General features: G+C 44.0%; 1 protein-coding gene across 1 annotated transcript in view; it reads left to right on the forward strand.

Moving 5' to 3' along the window:
• PSMA3 (proteasome 20S subunit alpha 3) overlaps positions 1 to 12,265 on the forward strand; it is a 33,830-nt gene that overhangs the window by 8,210 nt on the left and 13,355 nt on the right. Inside the window, exon 7 of the mRNA XM_006135244.4 lies at positions 6,055 to 6,120. Within this exon, the coding sequence (XP_006135306.1) occupies positions 6,055 to 6,120 (66 nt within the window). The remainder of the gene's footprint in view (positions 1 to 6,054; positions 6,121 to 12,265) is intronic.

Below are 12,265 nucleotides of genomic sequence, written 5' to 3' on the forward strand. Positions count from 1 at the left end.
ATAACTTTTTTGGAAAAGTAACTTGTATGTGGAACCCCTCTATTAAATATGCAAGATTGATACCCAGCCCATTACTTTATTCTATCTTCTGAAGTCAGGTATAATTAGTGGATGGGACTCTGACACAAAGTGCATTCTACTGTAGAGTCCCAACTACTAATACCTACCTCCAAATAGACTCCTTTAAGTCGCTAAGCTTTAATAATGTCAGATCAAGGCAAATGTATCTCTTGTAAATCATAACACTTGACAGGGCTATCTCTGAATAGTCAGCTAAAGAAAAACCAAAACTGTACACACAAGCAGGAAATGTAGTACTGCTGTAACAGCAAAGCCCTGCGTACTTTATATTCCTAAGGACATGCTTAGTAAGATCATTGGTCAGGCAAGGAAGTCTTTCCAAGTGTGGATAGCTAAGGAAGCCTTGGTGTGGATTTCCTGACTTAGTTTTCAGTTGCCACCTAGATATATATTGTGTACAAACTATATTAAAAGAACAATAAGGTTGCAAAGACCCAAAAGTTAAATGTTACAATTAAAGTTGCATCTACTTTAAAAAGCTTATGGTTACCTGGGTCCTCCCATTTACCTTTTTAAAATGTTGACACCCTAATTTTTTTCAGTCTTGTGCAACTCTTCCAGTACACCAGGATTTCTTTAAATATCAGTGAATCAGAGGGGTTAAACCTCCTGAATGCAAGATACTATTTAACACTCTCTCACTGCAGTTTTCAGTTGAAAATATTTCACGATCAGTGTAAGATGTGCATACATCATCTAGCTTCCTCTCCAAATGCAGAACAGAAATATATGGACTGTCTGCCTTTTCTATATCAACACTTTTCCCATCCCTATGGAATAGTAGACCTATACCATTAAAAGGTTTTCTTTTGTCCCTGATAGTTAAAAAAATTACTACTTTTATTAACCCTCCTGGTGGTAGCTTTTTTTCATTGATAGCTTTAGCTTTTCCTATTAATTGTCTGTATTTAATAGCTGCTCACTTTGGATCTTTCCTTCCAAAGATTGACTTCCCCTATTTTTTTTTTAATTTTATTTTATTGCTGCTTCATTTCTCTTTCTTAATTAGGATTTTTAACCAAAGAATCATTGCTTATTTGACACTGGAATTGTAGAGTTGGGAGGTGGGTGTGGTATCTGGTAATGTTTTCTTAATCTACTCAATATAATTCATATTTGTATGGTTAAAAATTTTCCTCAACTCAACCATGACCATAATTGTGTTAAACTTTGAGAAATTGGCCCTAAATAGAATGTGCGTGTGTCCTGTGGTATATACATATTACTTGTCAGTGTTACATTACTTCATTGAACGATTACTGAAAAATTTAAACTTTGCAGCACAACAGTTTCACTTTGGAAATTTCAGCTAATATATTTTCATAGTCTTTTTTGAATATTTAAATACTTATGTTGGACATGACAGTTGGGCTTGTTGAATACAATATTCACACAGAATCTCACACTTTGAGCACATCTGAGTAAAGAGATTTTACTATAGAAAGTGTTTAATAGATTGTAATCATACTAAAGTTTAACCTGTACGTAGGGAGCAGCTCCCCCTGGTCCGCTGCAGGTGGAGGGGCTGCTTCAGCTCCGTAGAGCCCTGGTTCCCAGCTCATGTGGGCTGGGAGCTGGCAGCCCTGCGTGGAAGCAGCCCTAGAAGCACTACTGGAAGCTGGCAGCCCTGCACAGGCCCAGAAGCAGCCAGGCTGGAGCAGACACTGCCCCTGTTTAATCAGTTAACTGGTTAAACTTAAGTTTTAACTGATTAACTAATTAAACAGGGTTTTACATCCCTGTTATATAAATATTCTCAGTGCATAGATATCTAAGGATAACATCTTTTCTTTAATAAAATAACAAAAAAAGAGAGAGAGAAACCCTTTGTGTCAGGTCATAACCTCATTCATTTTAGGTATCAAGAAACTGCCTTTCTGGAGAGATTATTCCATAATTGTCCACTATACAACTTCTTCCTCTGAGGCATCTGGTACTAGCCACTGTCAAGAGACAGATTGGACTAGATGGACCCATAGGCATTTGAACCTTGTGTTCAGTAGTTTGTGCATTACATTGACTTCTATGCTGAGAGTTATATAAAGATGGGTCACTGTTGTATCTCTCCTTCATCAAATGGTATACATGGTTAAACTCCACTGTAATTACCACTGTGCTTGTAGTGCAAAAGTTGGGAGATTCATGCTGTGACTAAACAAATGTTTGATTACCATCTCTCTCACCTAAGCAAGAGGAATACAAAAATGTGAAGACATTCCAGAGTGTATGAAACTTTCAAAGCTGCAGTTTTGGGGGTCCAATAAAAAGCAATAAGAACAGCTAGGCTTTCATAAGATGCTTCAAGGCTAATCTCACATCAGTGAGTCCTGCAAAGGATAATGATGGGAAGGGACAGATGTTGGGAAAACACTAGTGAAAAGGGGAAGTGTAGAATAGTATGGTAATTGTACAACCAAAATGACTCTGTGTGTGTGGTGGAAGTGATGAGACCATTTAAATGGAATGCCTGTTGAGTTTTGCATATAGTGTTGTAGCTGTGTTGATCCTAGTATATTAGAGAGGATAAGGTATCTTTTAGGCCTTGTTTACACTACAGGGTTTTGTTGGCAGAAGTTATGCTGTTTTCATTAAAGCCACTGCTGCATGTCCACACAAGTTCCTTGTGTTGGCAGAGTGCATTCGCACTCACAGCTCTTCAGAGAGCAGTGCACTGTGATAGCTATCACATTGCAACTGATGGGAGGATGCTTTGGGAAAGGTTTCCAATGCCTCATGAAGCAGGTACAGTTGTCATATGATGCAGGTTTCCCATCATTCAAGGGGCATCCTGGTAGCTTGTCAACCACTTTTTCAACTAAAGTGTGTGTGATGGAAGGGAGATGAGTGGTGTGTCTAGGGCCAGGGAGACAGCAGGCTGACGGACCTATCCTGATGCAGGGGGAAGATGACATCCCAGCTTTGCAGTCTGGTCAGAAGCGGCCCGTGCTCTGCTTGCTTGTGGTTCTGAGAGTCCCTTCTCAGCTGCTAGGAAGCAGGCATCCTGAACAGCTCTGTGAGCTCTCCCTGCTGAAGAATGTCAGAGCAGCACAGCAGTATCCCTCCACCACCCTCCTGCAGCAGCCTGCCCGTTGCTGTGTTTCTAGCAGGGCAGAACAGGAGCATTCCATGTTAATGACTTGCTGTTTGTTCCTCAAAGGAGCATTACTGAGCTCTCAGGTACTTCCCTGAGCTTTGAAAGAGGAGGGGCATATGCCTGCAGGAGAGTAGAGATCAAAACAGTGAGCAGAGTGGTATTGTGGGATATTGGTGGAAGCCAGCTATGTTGACAAAAACCAACAGCATGTACATCAGTGTTTCTCAAAGTGGGCTCTGTGCCCAGCTTGAGAGCTGCTAACAAGCCACTCCAGTTTGTTTACTTAATGGCTCTGCTCATGGCTCTCTTTTCAGATAGTGAACCATAGCCAGCCAAGGAGAGTGGTGGGAAGCAGTGTGGCCTGGGGCCCGCTTTGGGAAACACTGTCTACACTGATGCTTTGTCACTTGAACTGTGCTGCAAAAGCCTCTTGTTGAAGTGCTTTTATTTTGTTGGAAAAACAGCAGAGTTTTACCATCAAAAGTAGCTTTGTTGTGTGTACACCTTGCCTGTTTGGTTGGCAACAGGCAGCTTTTGCTGACAACTTTATAGTGTATACAAGCCTTATTGGACCAACTTCTCTTGGTGAGAGAGATTGCTTTCTACAGTGATTGCTTTGTGAAAAGCGTTCATTCGCAGGTGATGGGGTATCTTTTTATTTTTGCCTTTTGTCATTCGAGAGTGTAGTGATTGGTTTCACTCTCATAGTTGCTATCAAGGCCTTTAGTACGCTGGATAAGGTACACCACATGTTGACGGGCATGTCAGACCCATTGATATTGGTGGGTATTGAGAGGTATATTGTGGGGAGCACTGATGATTGTAGCAGTGAAAGGGTGCTCTCCAGTAGAGAAATAGACTACATGGGCCATCCAAATACCGTGAGAGAACCTGCTCCAACACAGAATTTAAATCTCTTGCACACCTCCAGGTGACACCTGCTACTACACACTGGAATACATATAGGGTACCAACAAACAGCTAGAGCCCATAGTTGATGAGGACCCCATCCTGAAGGAAATCTTTCCTGAATTCCATTGTCTGGTCTTCACATAAGCCCCTGACTTTCTCAAGGTCATCTGAGGCAAACTCATCACAGATCAGGACACAGTTAGGGTCTGCCTAAGGTAGGGATATTGGATATCGCATAATTGAATAGTCACGTAATTGCATGACATCTTAGTGGTTACATGACTATTCAGTAGTCTTTGGGGGCAGGGCCAGCAGCCAATGCACTCCTGGCCCCACTTTCTGGAGCCCCCTCCCACTCTACATTGCTGCCTCTGTATCAGAGGCAATAGCAGGGGGAAGCCAGTTTAAAAACCAGCTCCCTGCTCAGACTGGCTGCCTGTTGCCCTGCGCTGCTGCCTCTGATGCAGAAGCAGCAGTGCAGGGTAGCAGTAGCCTCCATCTGAGGGGAGCTTTGCGGCAGCTTCCCCCTCCCCTATTCTGTTACCTTCTAAGCCATCTTCCCCCAGCACTAACTCCTGTTTGCCCTTCTTTCGCTGCCTCTTCCACAGGTCCGCGGAGTTGGCATGTGCAGGGAGCTGGTTCCCCATGTGTATTGGCTGCAGCCTGCCCCCATCAGCCTCAGTGCTGCTGCCTTTCTATCACAGACAGCAGTGTAGGTGTGAAAGGGGGCAGGCAGATCCAGTGCTTGTGGGGAGCATGCTTAAAGCCAGTTTCTCTTGGGCACTGGCTCCCACTTCCTCCTCCTACAGAGACAGCAAGGGTGGGGCGGAGGGGTGTAGTCAACAGGACTAACAGATAAGCCAAGGCAGTGTAGTGGATTACACATTGACATCTCTAGTCTAGGATCTGTGTTGACACAGTTCTGTCACTAAAAGTCAGCATGTGTATGTGCTATTTGTTGGCCTGCTGACAAAGCAGCAGTCACATGTGCACTTGTTGTGGCAAAACCTTTTTCACGAGTGAGAGGAGTTAAGCACACATGAATGACAAAAGTTTTGTCAAGCAAGTAGAAGTGTAGCCACAGCCTAACTCAGTGGCACCGGACTGTCAGATTCACAGATGCAAAACGTGCACATACCTCCATTGCTACAATGATGAACACTCCCCTCAATATACCTTTTAAGATCCATGGGTCTTACGCATACATGCCTGTTGCTACACATGGTGTACCTCATCCAGCACATTAAATTCCTCAGTGGCAACTATGTGGATGAAACCAAATCATGGTTGTCAAGTGAGTGTAGGAAAATGAAGAAATGCAAAAAGACCATATCATCCGTGGAACAGTTTTCACAGAGCGATCATTCTGTATCTTTCCTCAAAGGAAACCTGCTTTCAAAAGGCAAGCTAAAAATCATGGACTGAATACACACTCTATTTATGGCTTATTACAACTATCCGCAACCCACTTACGACCCCATACCCTGTTTCCACCTTAGTGGTTACTCCTACCCTGTTCCCTTCCTCCCTATGACTGCAGAGGTCACTTTGAATGGTCCCTTAAAATGTGTTAACTAACTACTTATGCTAAGCAGACTGTTCAAACCTTGGATTTAGCAGTGATACTTTAATTTTCCAGTCCTAAAGAAAAAAACCCTGTATTTAAAGCTTGAAAGCTCATCTCTTACCACCTGAGGCTGGTCCAATAAAAGACATTACCATATCCAATTTATCTATTTAGTTTTTGTGAGTTTTCACTTACTCTGTTAAAAAATTAGTATAAATAGGATTCTGCTCTGCGGAATTTACTGAAAAGATATTTGGAGGTTTCTGTAACATTACCTACAGGTATGCTCATAGTTCAGTATTGTAAACTACAACAGTTTACTGAGTTCTTACAACTAAAGAAACCTGCCCTGCAAGAAAGATTAATTAAACTTTAACTTCTCCTTTTGTTGCTTTTATAGGGTTATTGGGGATGTGCCATTGGTAAAGCCAGACAAGCTGCAAAGACAGAAATTGAAAAACTTCAGGTAGGATGGTATTTACAATATACAGTATATCCAGTTGTTCTGTACTAATTCATTTCAAGACAGGTATTCTGAGCTACCACTGTTGTGCTATAAGGGTTTTTTAAGGTAAGGTTTAGGGGGCACCAGGGAAGTTAGCAAGTAAAGGAAGCTACTTTCTCTGCACAGGAACATTTTCCTATAACCCACTGTGATAGTACCATCCCCATCTTTCCCATTATGGATAACCAAAGAAATACTCTGAATTGTAATAAAATATTCTCAGAGGGGTGATTGGGTTAGTAACTAAAAAAAAAAAAAAAAAGTGAGTTGTCCTGTAGCACCTTAGCGACTAACTGAAAATATAGATAGTAGCACAACCCACTTCAGATGAAAATATAGTGTCATGGAGAAGAATAGGATCAGTGATGTTTGTTCTCATCAAGGGAAGCACTAGCCAGTCATCTTGCCCCCTTTCATTGTACTTGTTGAATAGCAAGTTGATACCATTTTTCTAAGATTTTCTTAAAACAGTATAGAGAGATGTAGCAATAAAAACTTACTGACATGAGCTTGGATGGCTATATTAATGATAGGCAAAGTAACTTGTGAGTTTAACAGTACCAGTTAAACTTACATACCCACTTACACCATCAAATGCAGTATATGAAGAACATAAACCCACTTTTTGAACTGTTTTTGTTAAAACTTTTTCTGCTCTCTATGAAGTTTGGCTCACGTATTATGGTTGTCCTGGACTCCAAGGGAGAATTTTTAAATACTCTAAATTAGTGATGGGCAGCCTGTTTTTTCTACTGGTATTACAAAAGTTATACGCATGTCAACTGAGGTGCATGCCAATTGCCCGTAACATTGACTGTGAGAGTCATATGCTCCCTCTGCATCCGGTCAAAGTGCTGCTACAGTTCAGTTGGCACACCCTGCAAATACTAGTTACACAAGAGCAGTTAGTGAAACTACCTGACCCCGGAAAAACATCTTGGTTACAACAATCTTGTGGCCCATTGAGATGGCCCCACTTGCCTGGGTTGCGTATCACTGTTCTAAAAGCTGCCTAAAATAAATGTAAGTCCTGAGAAGTCAGATTTTTTAGATGCTCCAAGGCTAACAAAGGGCTCCATTGGAAAGCTGTGTAAAGCTCCCGTTTCTATACTTCAAGACACACAGATGATGGATTTGAAATGTTACTAATCAAATACTGGAACATTGCCCAACTTTCCCCACAAGCCTGTGTAATTGTGGGTGGGGGAGGGGCAGTAAAAGGTGATGTCTTCTAGAAAATCTCTTCTTTTGCAAGGAAAAGTGGGGAGGGGAGAGAGGAGAAGCAGCACTTTGAAGTTCCTCAAAGGTTTGAACAGTTCAAATTCAGCTCAGAATAAATGGTTTACTATACAGAGCATAGGGTGAAGTAATCAAAGCATCTGGTGTAAACTGAATTTATTAAATGGCTATTGAGTCACTTATGAAGGACTTGTTATAGCTACTTAAATTGCTTCAGGTTTGGAGAGACACTTGCAAAGCCGTATGTTAATTTATTACTGTTAAAAGGTGAGGCTCCCCATGGCACATCTACACTGCAGGCCAAAAGTCAAATTAAGATATGCAACTTCAGCTACGTCAGTTGCGTAGCTGAAGTCCAAATAGTTTAATTTGGCTTTTGGTGCTGTCTACACAGCAGGAAGTCGAAGGAAGAATACTCTTCCTTTGACTTCCCTTACTTCTTGTAAAATGAGGGTTATAGGAGTCGGAGTAAGAAGTCCTCCAGCTCAACATTATTTCAAAATAATGGCTTGCTGTGTAGATGTGCATTGTTGTTTCAGAATAACTAACGTTATTCCAAAATAACGCTGCTGTGTAGACATATCCCCAGAGAGTTCAGTTAACCTGCAATTATCAATCATTCACACCTTTCTTTGTAGAACTCCTGAAAATCAGTTAATTGTGTGTAACCCCCAAGGAGATTGCTTGGATTCCCGGGGCTTTGTCTGCTGGCAGCTCAGGGAGAGGCACTCTGAGTTTGCCTTGGCTCCCCCTCCCTACCAGGGCCAGAGTCTGCCTGGCAACCCACAGGGAGTGAGATGCCCCTCCCAGGGGGAAGGAGAGACCATTGTTGAGGGGAGTCTGGAGCCAGCCAGGAAAAGGGGAGGACTGAGTGTGTGGGAGCTAGTAAGCCCCAGGCCTGCATGCAGGGTTCCCCCTGAGAACTAGCCTCTAGGGACCTGAAGGCAGGATCCCTCAGCTGGGTTTATGTCTCCACTGTTGATTCCCAGTTGTGGAGTTTGCTGGGAGGCTTCCCCAGCCAGGCGGAGTTGGCTCTCCAGCTCCCTGGGTGAGAGAGTGCACTGCATGGTCAGCTGGGCTCTAGCAGCAAGTTCAGGGCTGCTGCCTGCTGTGTGGGTCTGGAGGCTGGCCTGGGAGGCTATAGTTTTGAATTTTGGTGCAGTTGTGTGGTCTGCATCTTGAGCCCTGCACCCCTTCACGGTGAGGGGAAATTCTGGGACCGAAGCAGCCTGGTTCCTGCTTGAAGAGGACCCCTGTGAGAAGAGAGCAGCCCCTTTGCAGAGACTGAGTCATCTCTCAACCTGAGGCTCATTCATGGAGTGTGTGAGTGCACCAATTTTTAGTTAGTAAGTCAGGGAATTTGTTTGGGGATTTTATTACCTGCAGCCTATTAAACTGTGGAGGGATTTGCTGCCTTCTCCCATTTGTGAGTCCTTTGGGCTGTACTGGACCTAGTCAGCCCCACTGCTAAACCACTGCAGAGAAGGTAACCAGGTGGAGAGGGGGCGCTACATTGGAGGCACCGCTGGGATCCCGTCTTTTAAACTCATACCTTATATACACTCCTGCTGTCTTCCTGGGATATTAAGTAAATTCCCAGTATGGATTATCAGAAAAGGCTTATAGCTTGGTGTGAGCTGGAGGGAGCTGACCCTGAACGCCACTTTCTGCTCACTAATGTACCCACTGAATGGGAAATTAGACAAATTGAAGATGAGATTGCTAATGTCAGAGAATGGGGAACCTGTGTGGTTCGGAGTCAGATGAAAGCACAAGGGGAAGCTACTTTATCTCTTCTTGTAGAGAGCAAGATTATACTGTCTACTGTAGTGACTCCCCATGTAATTCTGCCAGATGGAGAGAAGGACGGATGGAAGGTGACCATTCAAACACAATCACGTTTTCCCTCCCCATCTGCCCCACCATCTGAAACTAATGGTTTTCAGTCCAAATTGGGGAACTTCCTTATGCAGGAAGGGAAGACCATGACTGAATTAAGGACTCTTTTGGGAAGTAGTCCTGTGCCTCCTTCCAGTTCTACAGACCAAATAATTTTTGCTATGGGAAAAGCAATAGGGGAGTCCATAAAGACAGCATATGAATCAGGCCCTTACAGAAAACTGAAGTTCTTTTCAGGCATTAAACCTGTGCCTGTAGGGGAAGATGACTATGACACTTGGAGGCATCAACTAAATCAGGTGATGCAGGAATGGCAATGTAGTGAGGCTGAAAAGAGGAAACGTGTGGCAGAAAGCCTGCGAGGACCTGCAGGGAATGTAATCTGTGCATTAAAAGCCAGCAAGCCTGCTGCCACTGTTGATGACTATCTCTCGGCGATGGAGGATGCCTTTGGGAGCCTAGAGACTGGGGAAGACCTCTACTTTCAGTTTCGATCCTGTTACCAACATTCAGGTGAAAAACTATCTTCCTATCTTCACAGATTGGAACCATCCCTTCAACTGTGCATCCGCCATAAAGGCACTGAAAGGAGCAAGGAACACCGAGTACGACTAGAACAGGTCATACGAGGTGCCATTTATGATGATTTTCTAATTATGAAATTGAAACTTGCAGACCGATTGGACAGTCCTCCAGAATTCCACCAACTGCTGCGAGAAGTCCGGGAGGAGGAGGAAAAGAGAACGGTTAGAGAGAGGAATAAGATCTCAGTGAGCCAGACCGTTGGTCCTCAGAAACTGAAGGATGACCTTTGTCTGACTACCACTGAGGACCTCCATCAACAGCTCAAAACCCTGACAGCACAGCTCACTGAATTTATGACGAGTAAGATGCCTCAGGGGTCACCTAGCGATATTCTTCCACCAACTTTGACAGAAAGGAAGTACCCTCCTTTTCACCCAGGGAGAAGGGACCCCAACAGAGAACCTGTAAAGAAAACCTTGGTGACCCTCCCAAGGAACAAGAGATTCTGCTACCGATGTGGCGAGGATGGGCACATTTCCACCCAGTGTGACAACCCAAGGAATGAAGAGAAGGTAGCGCAACGAAAAAAGAAGCTACAGGGAAACTCCCAAGGATCCCAGTAATGGAGCATACTGGGAGCCATTACAGTCAGAGCTCCACTAAGTTGTGTTATGAACAGCCTTCCTGGAGCCCATTCCCAGAAGGATTGATAGGCCCAGCAGCGGTAGTTAATGTGATGGTAGAAGGGATTCCCTGTAGGGCCCTGCTGGACAGTGGATCTCAGGTCACCATCATTACTAGAGAATTCCATCGGCAATTCCTCCCTCAAGTGAAGATCCATCCTCTAGAAGGATTGGCAATATGGGGCCTTAGCAATGCTAGTTACCCATACGATGGATATGTACTAGTGACTTTACGTTTTCCTGCAGAACTGGCTGGATGTCTCCAGGATTGTGATACTCTGGCTTTGATTTGTCCTGAGACACAAAATTCTGATGGCATTCCCATATTGATTGGAACCAACAGCAACATGTTCCAATCTTTGGCCACACTTTGTGGTCGTTTGGGCCAGAAGACCCCAGATGTGGTTCGCCCTCCATGGAGAGAACTGACCCTGGGCTCATCCACAATGCCTTCTGACCATGATAGCTCTGACGATGAATCTCTAGGGAAAGTAGTAAGAGTATCCAAAGCTGTTCTGTCCATACCCCCACATGGTGAGATTGACTTGAGGGGAAAACTTGAGAAGCACAGTAGCAGCCTTCCTCATACAGTAATGATGGAGTCCTCTGATGGAGATAACCTCCCTAGTGGTCTGATGGTTCTGAGAGGTTTATTGTCCTTACCACAGCTGGAAGAAGCTGGCATTATGGTCAGAATACGAAATGAAACCAACCATCCCATAGCCATCAGGAGAGGAATGGTATTGGCACGATTGTATAGAGTAGAGAGTGTTATGAGCCCTGCAGCTGCAGCCAGAAAGCCCTGTAAGGCATTGGATCCTGATCTTTTTAATTTTGGTGATTCTCCTGTATCTCCCAGTTGGAAAGACCGGTTAAAAAAGCAGTTAAGCGAGAGACCTAATGTGTTCTCCACTGAAGAATGGGATGTGGGGTGTGCCCTTAACGTGGAACACACCATTCGTTTGGCAGATGACAGGCCTTTCAGGGAGAGGTCCCGAAGACTGGCACCTGCAGACATTGAGGATGTGAGAAAGCATATCCAAGAACTATTGGAAGCAGGAATAATTTCTGAATCCCGTAGCCCCTATGCATCCCCCATTGTGGTGGTGCGGAAGAAAAATGGGACTGTGCGCATGTGTGTGGACTATCGCACACTGAATAAAAGGACCATCCCAGATCAATACACTGTACCTAGGGTAGATGATGCCTTAGCTTGCCTAGCAGGAAGCAGATGGTTCTCTGTCTTAGATTTACGAAGCGGCTACTACCAGATCCCGATGAGCTCTGAAGACAAAGAGAAAACAGCTTTCATTTGTCCCTTGGGATTCTACCAGTTTGAGAGGATGCCCCAAGGTATCTCAGGAGCTCCTGCTACATTCCAGCGTTTGATGGAGAAGACAGTGGGGGATATGAATTTGTTAGAAGTGCTGGTGTATTTGGATGACTTAATTGTTTTTGGGAAAACTCTGGAAGAGCATGAAGCTCGACTAATGAAAGTGTTAGACCGCCTGGACGCTAGTGGGTTGAAACTGTCACTTGATAAATGTCAATTTTGTCAGACCCGAGTAAAATATGTAGGCCATATTGTGTCAGCAGAAGGTGTGGCGACTGATCCCGAGAAGATTGAGGCATTAACCACCTGGCCTGTACCCAAAGACCTGAAAGCTTTACAATCTTTCCTAGGCTTCTGTGGATATTACCGCCGATTTGTAAAAAATTACTCCTCCATTGTGAGACCGCTCACCAATTTGACAAGGGGA

This window comes from Pelodiscus sinensis, chromosome 4, assembly GCF_049634645.1.
Source record: "Pelodiscus sinensis isolate JC-2024 chromosome 4, ASM4963464v1, whole genome shotgun sequence".
NCBI lineage: Eukaryota > Metazoa > Chordata > Testudines > Trionychidae > Pelodiscus > Pelodiscus sinensis.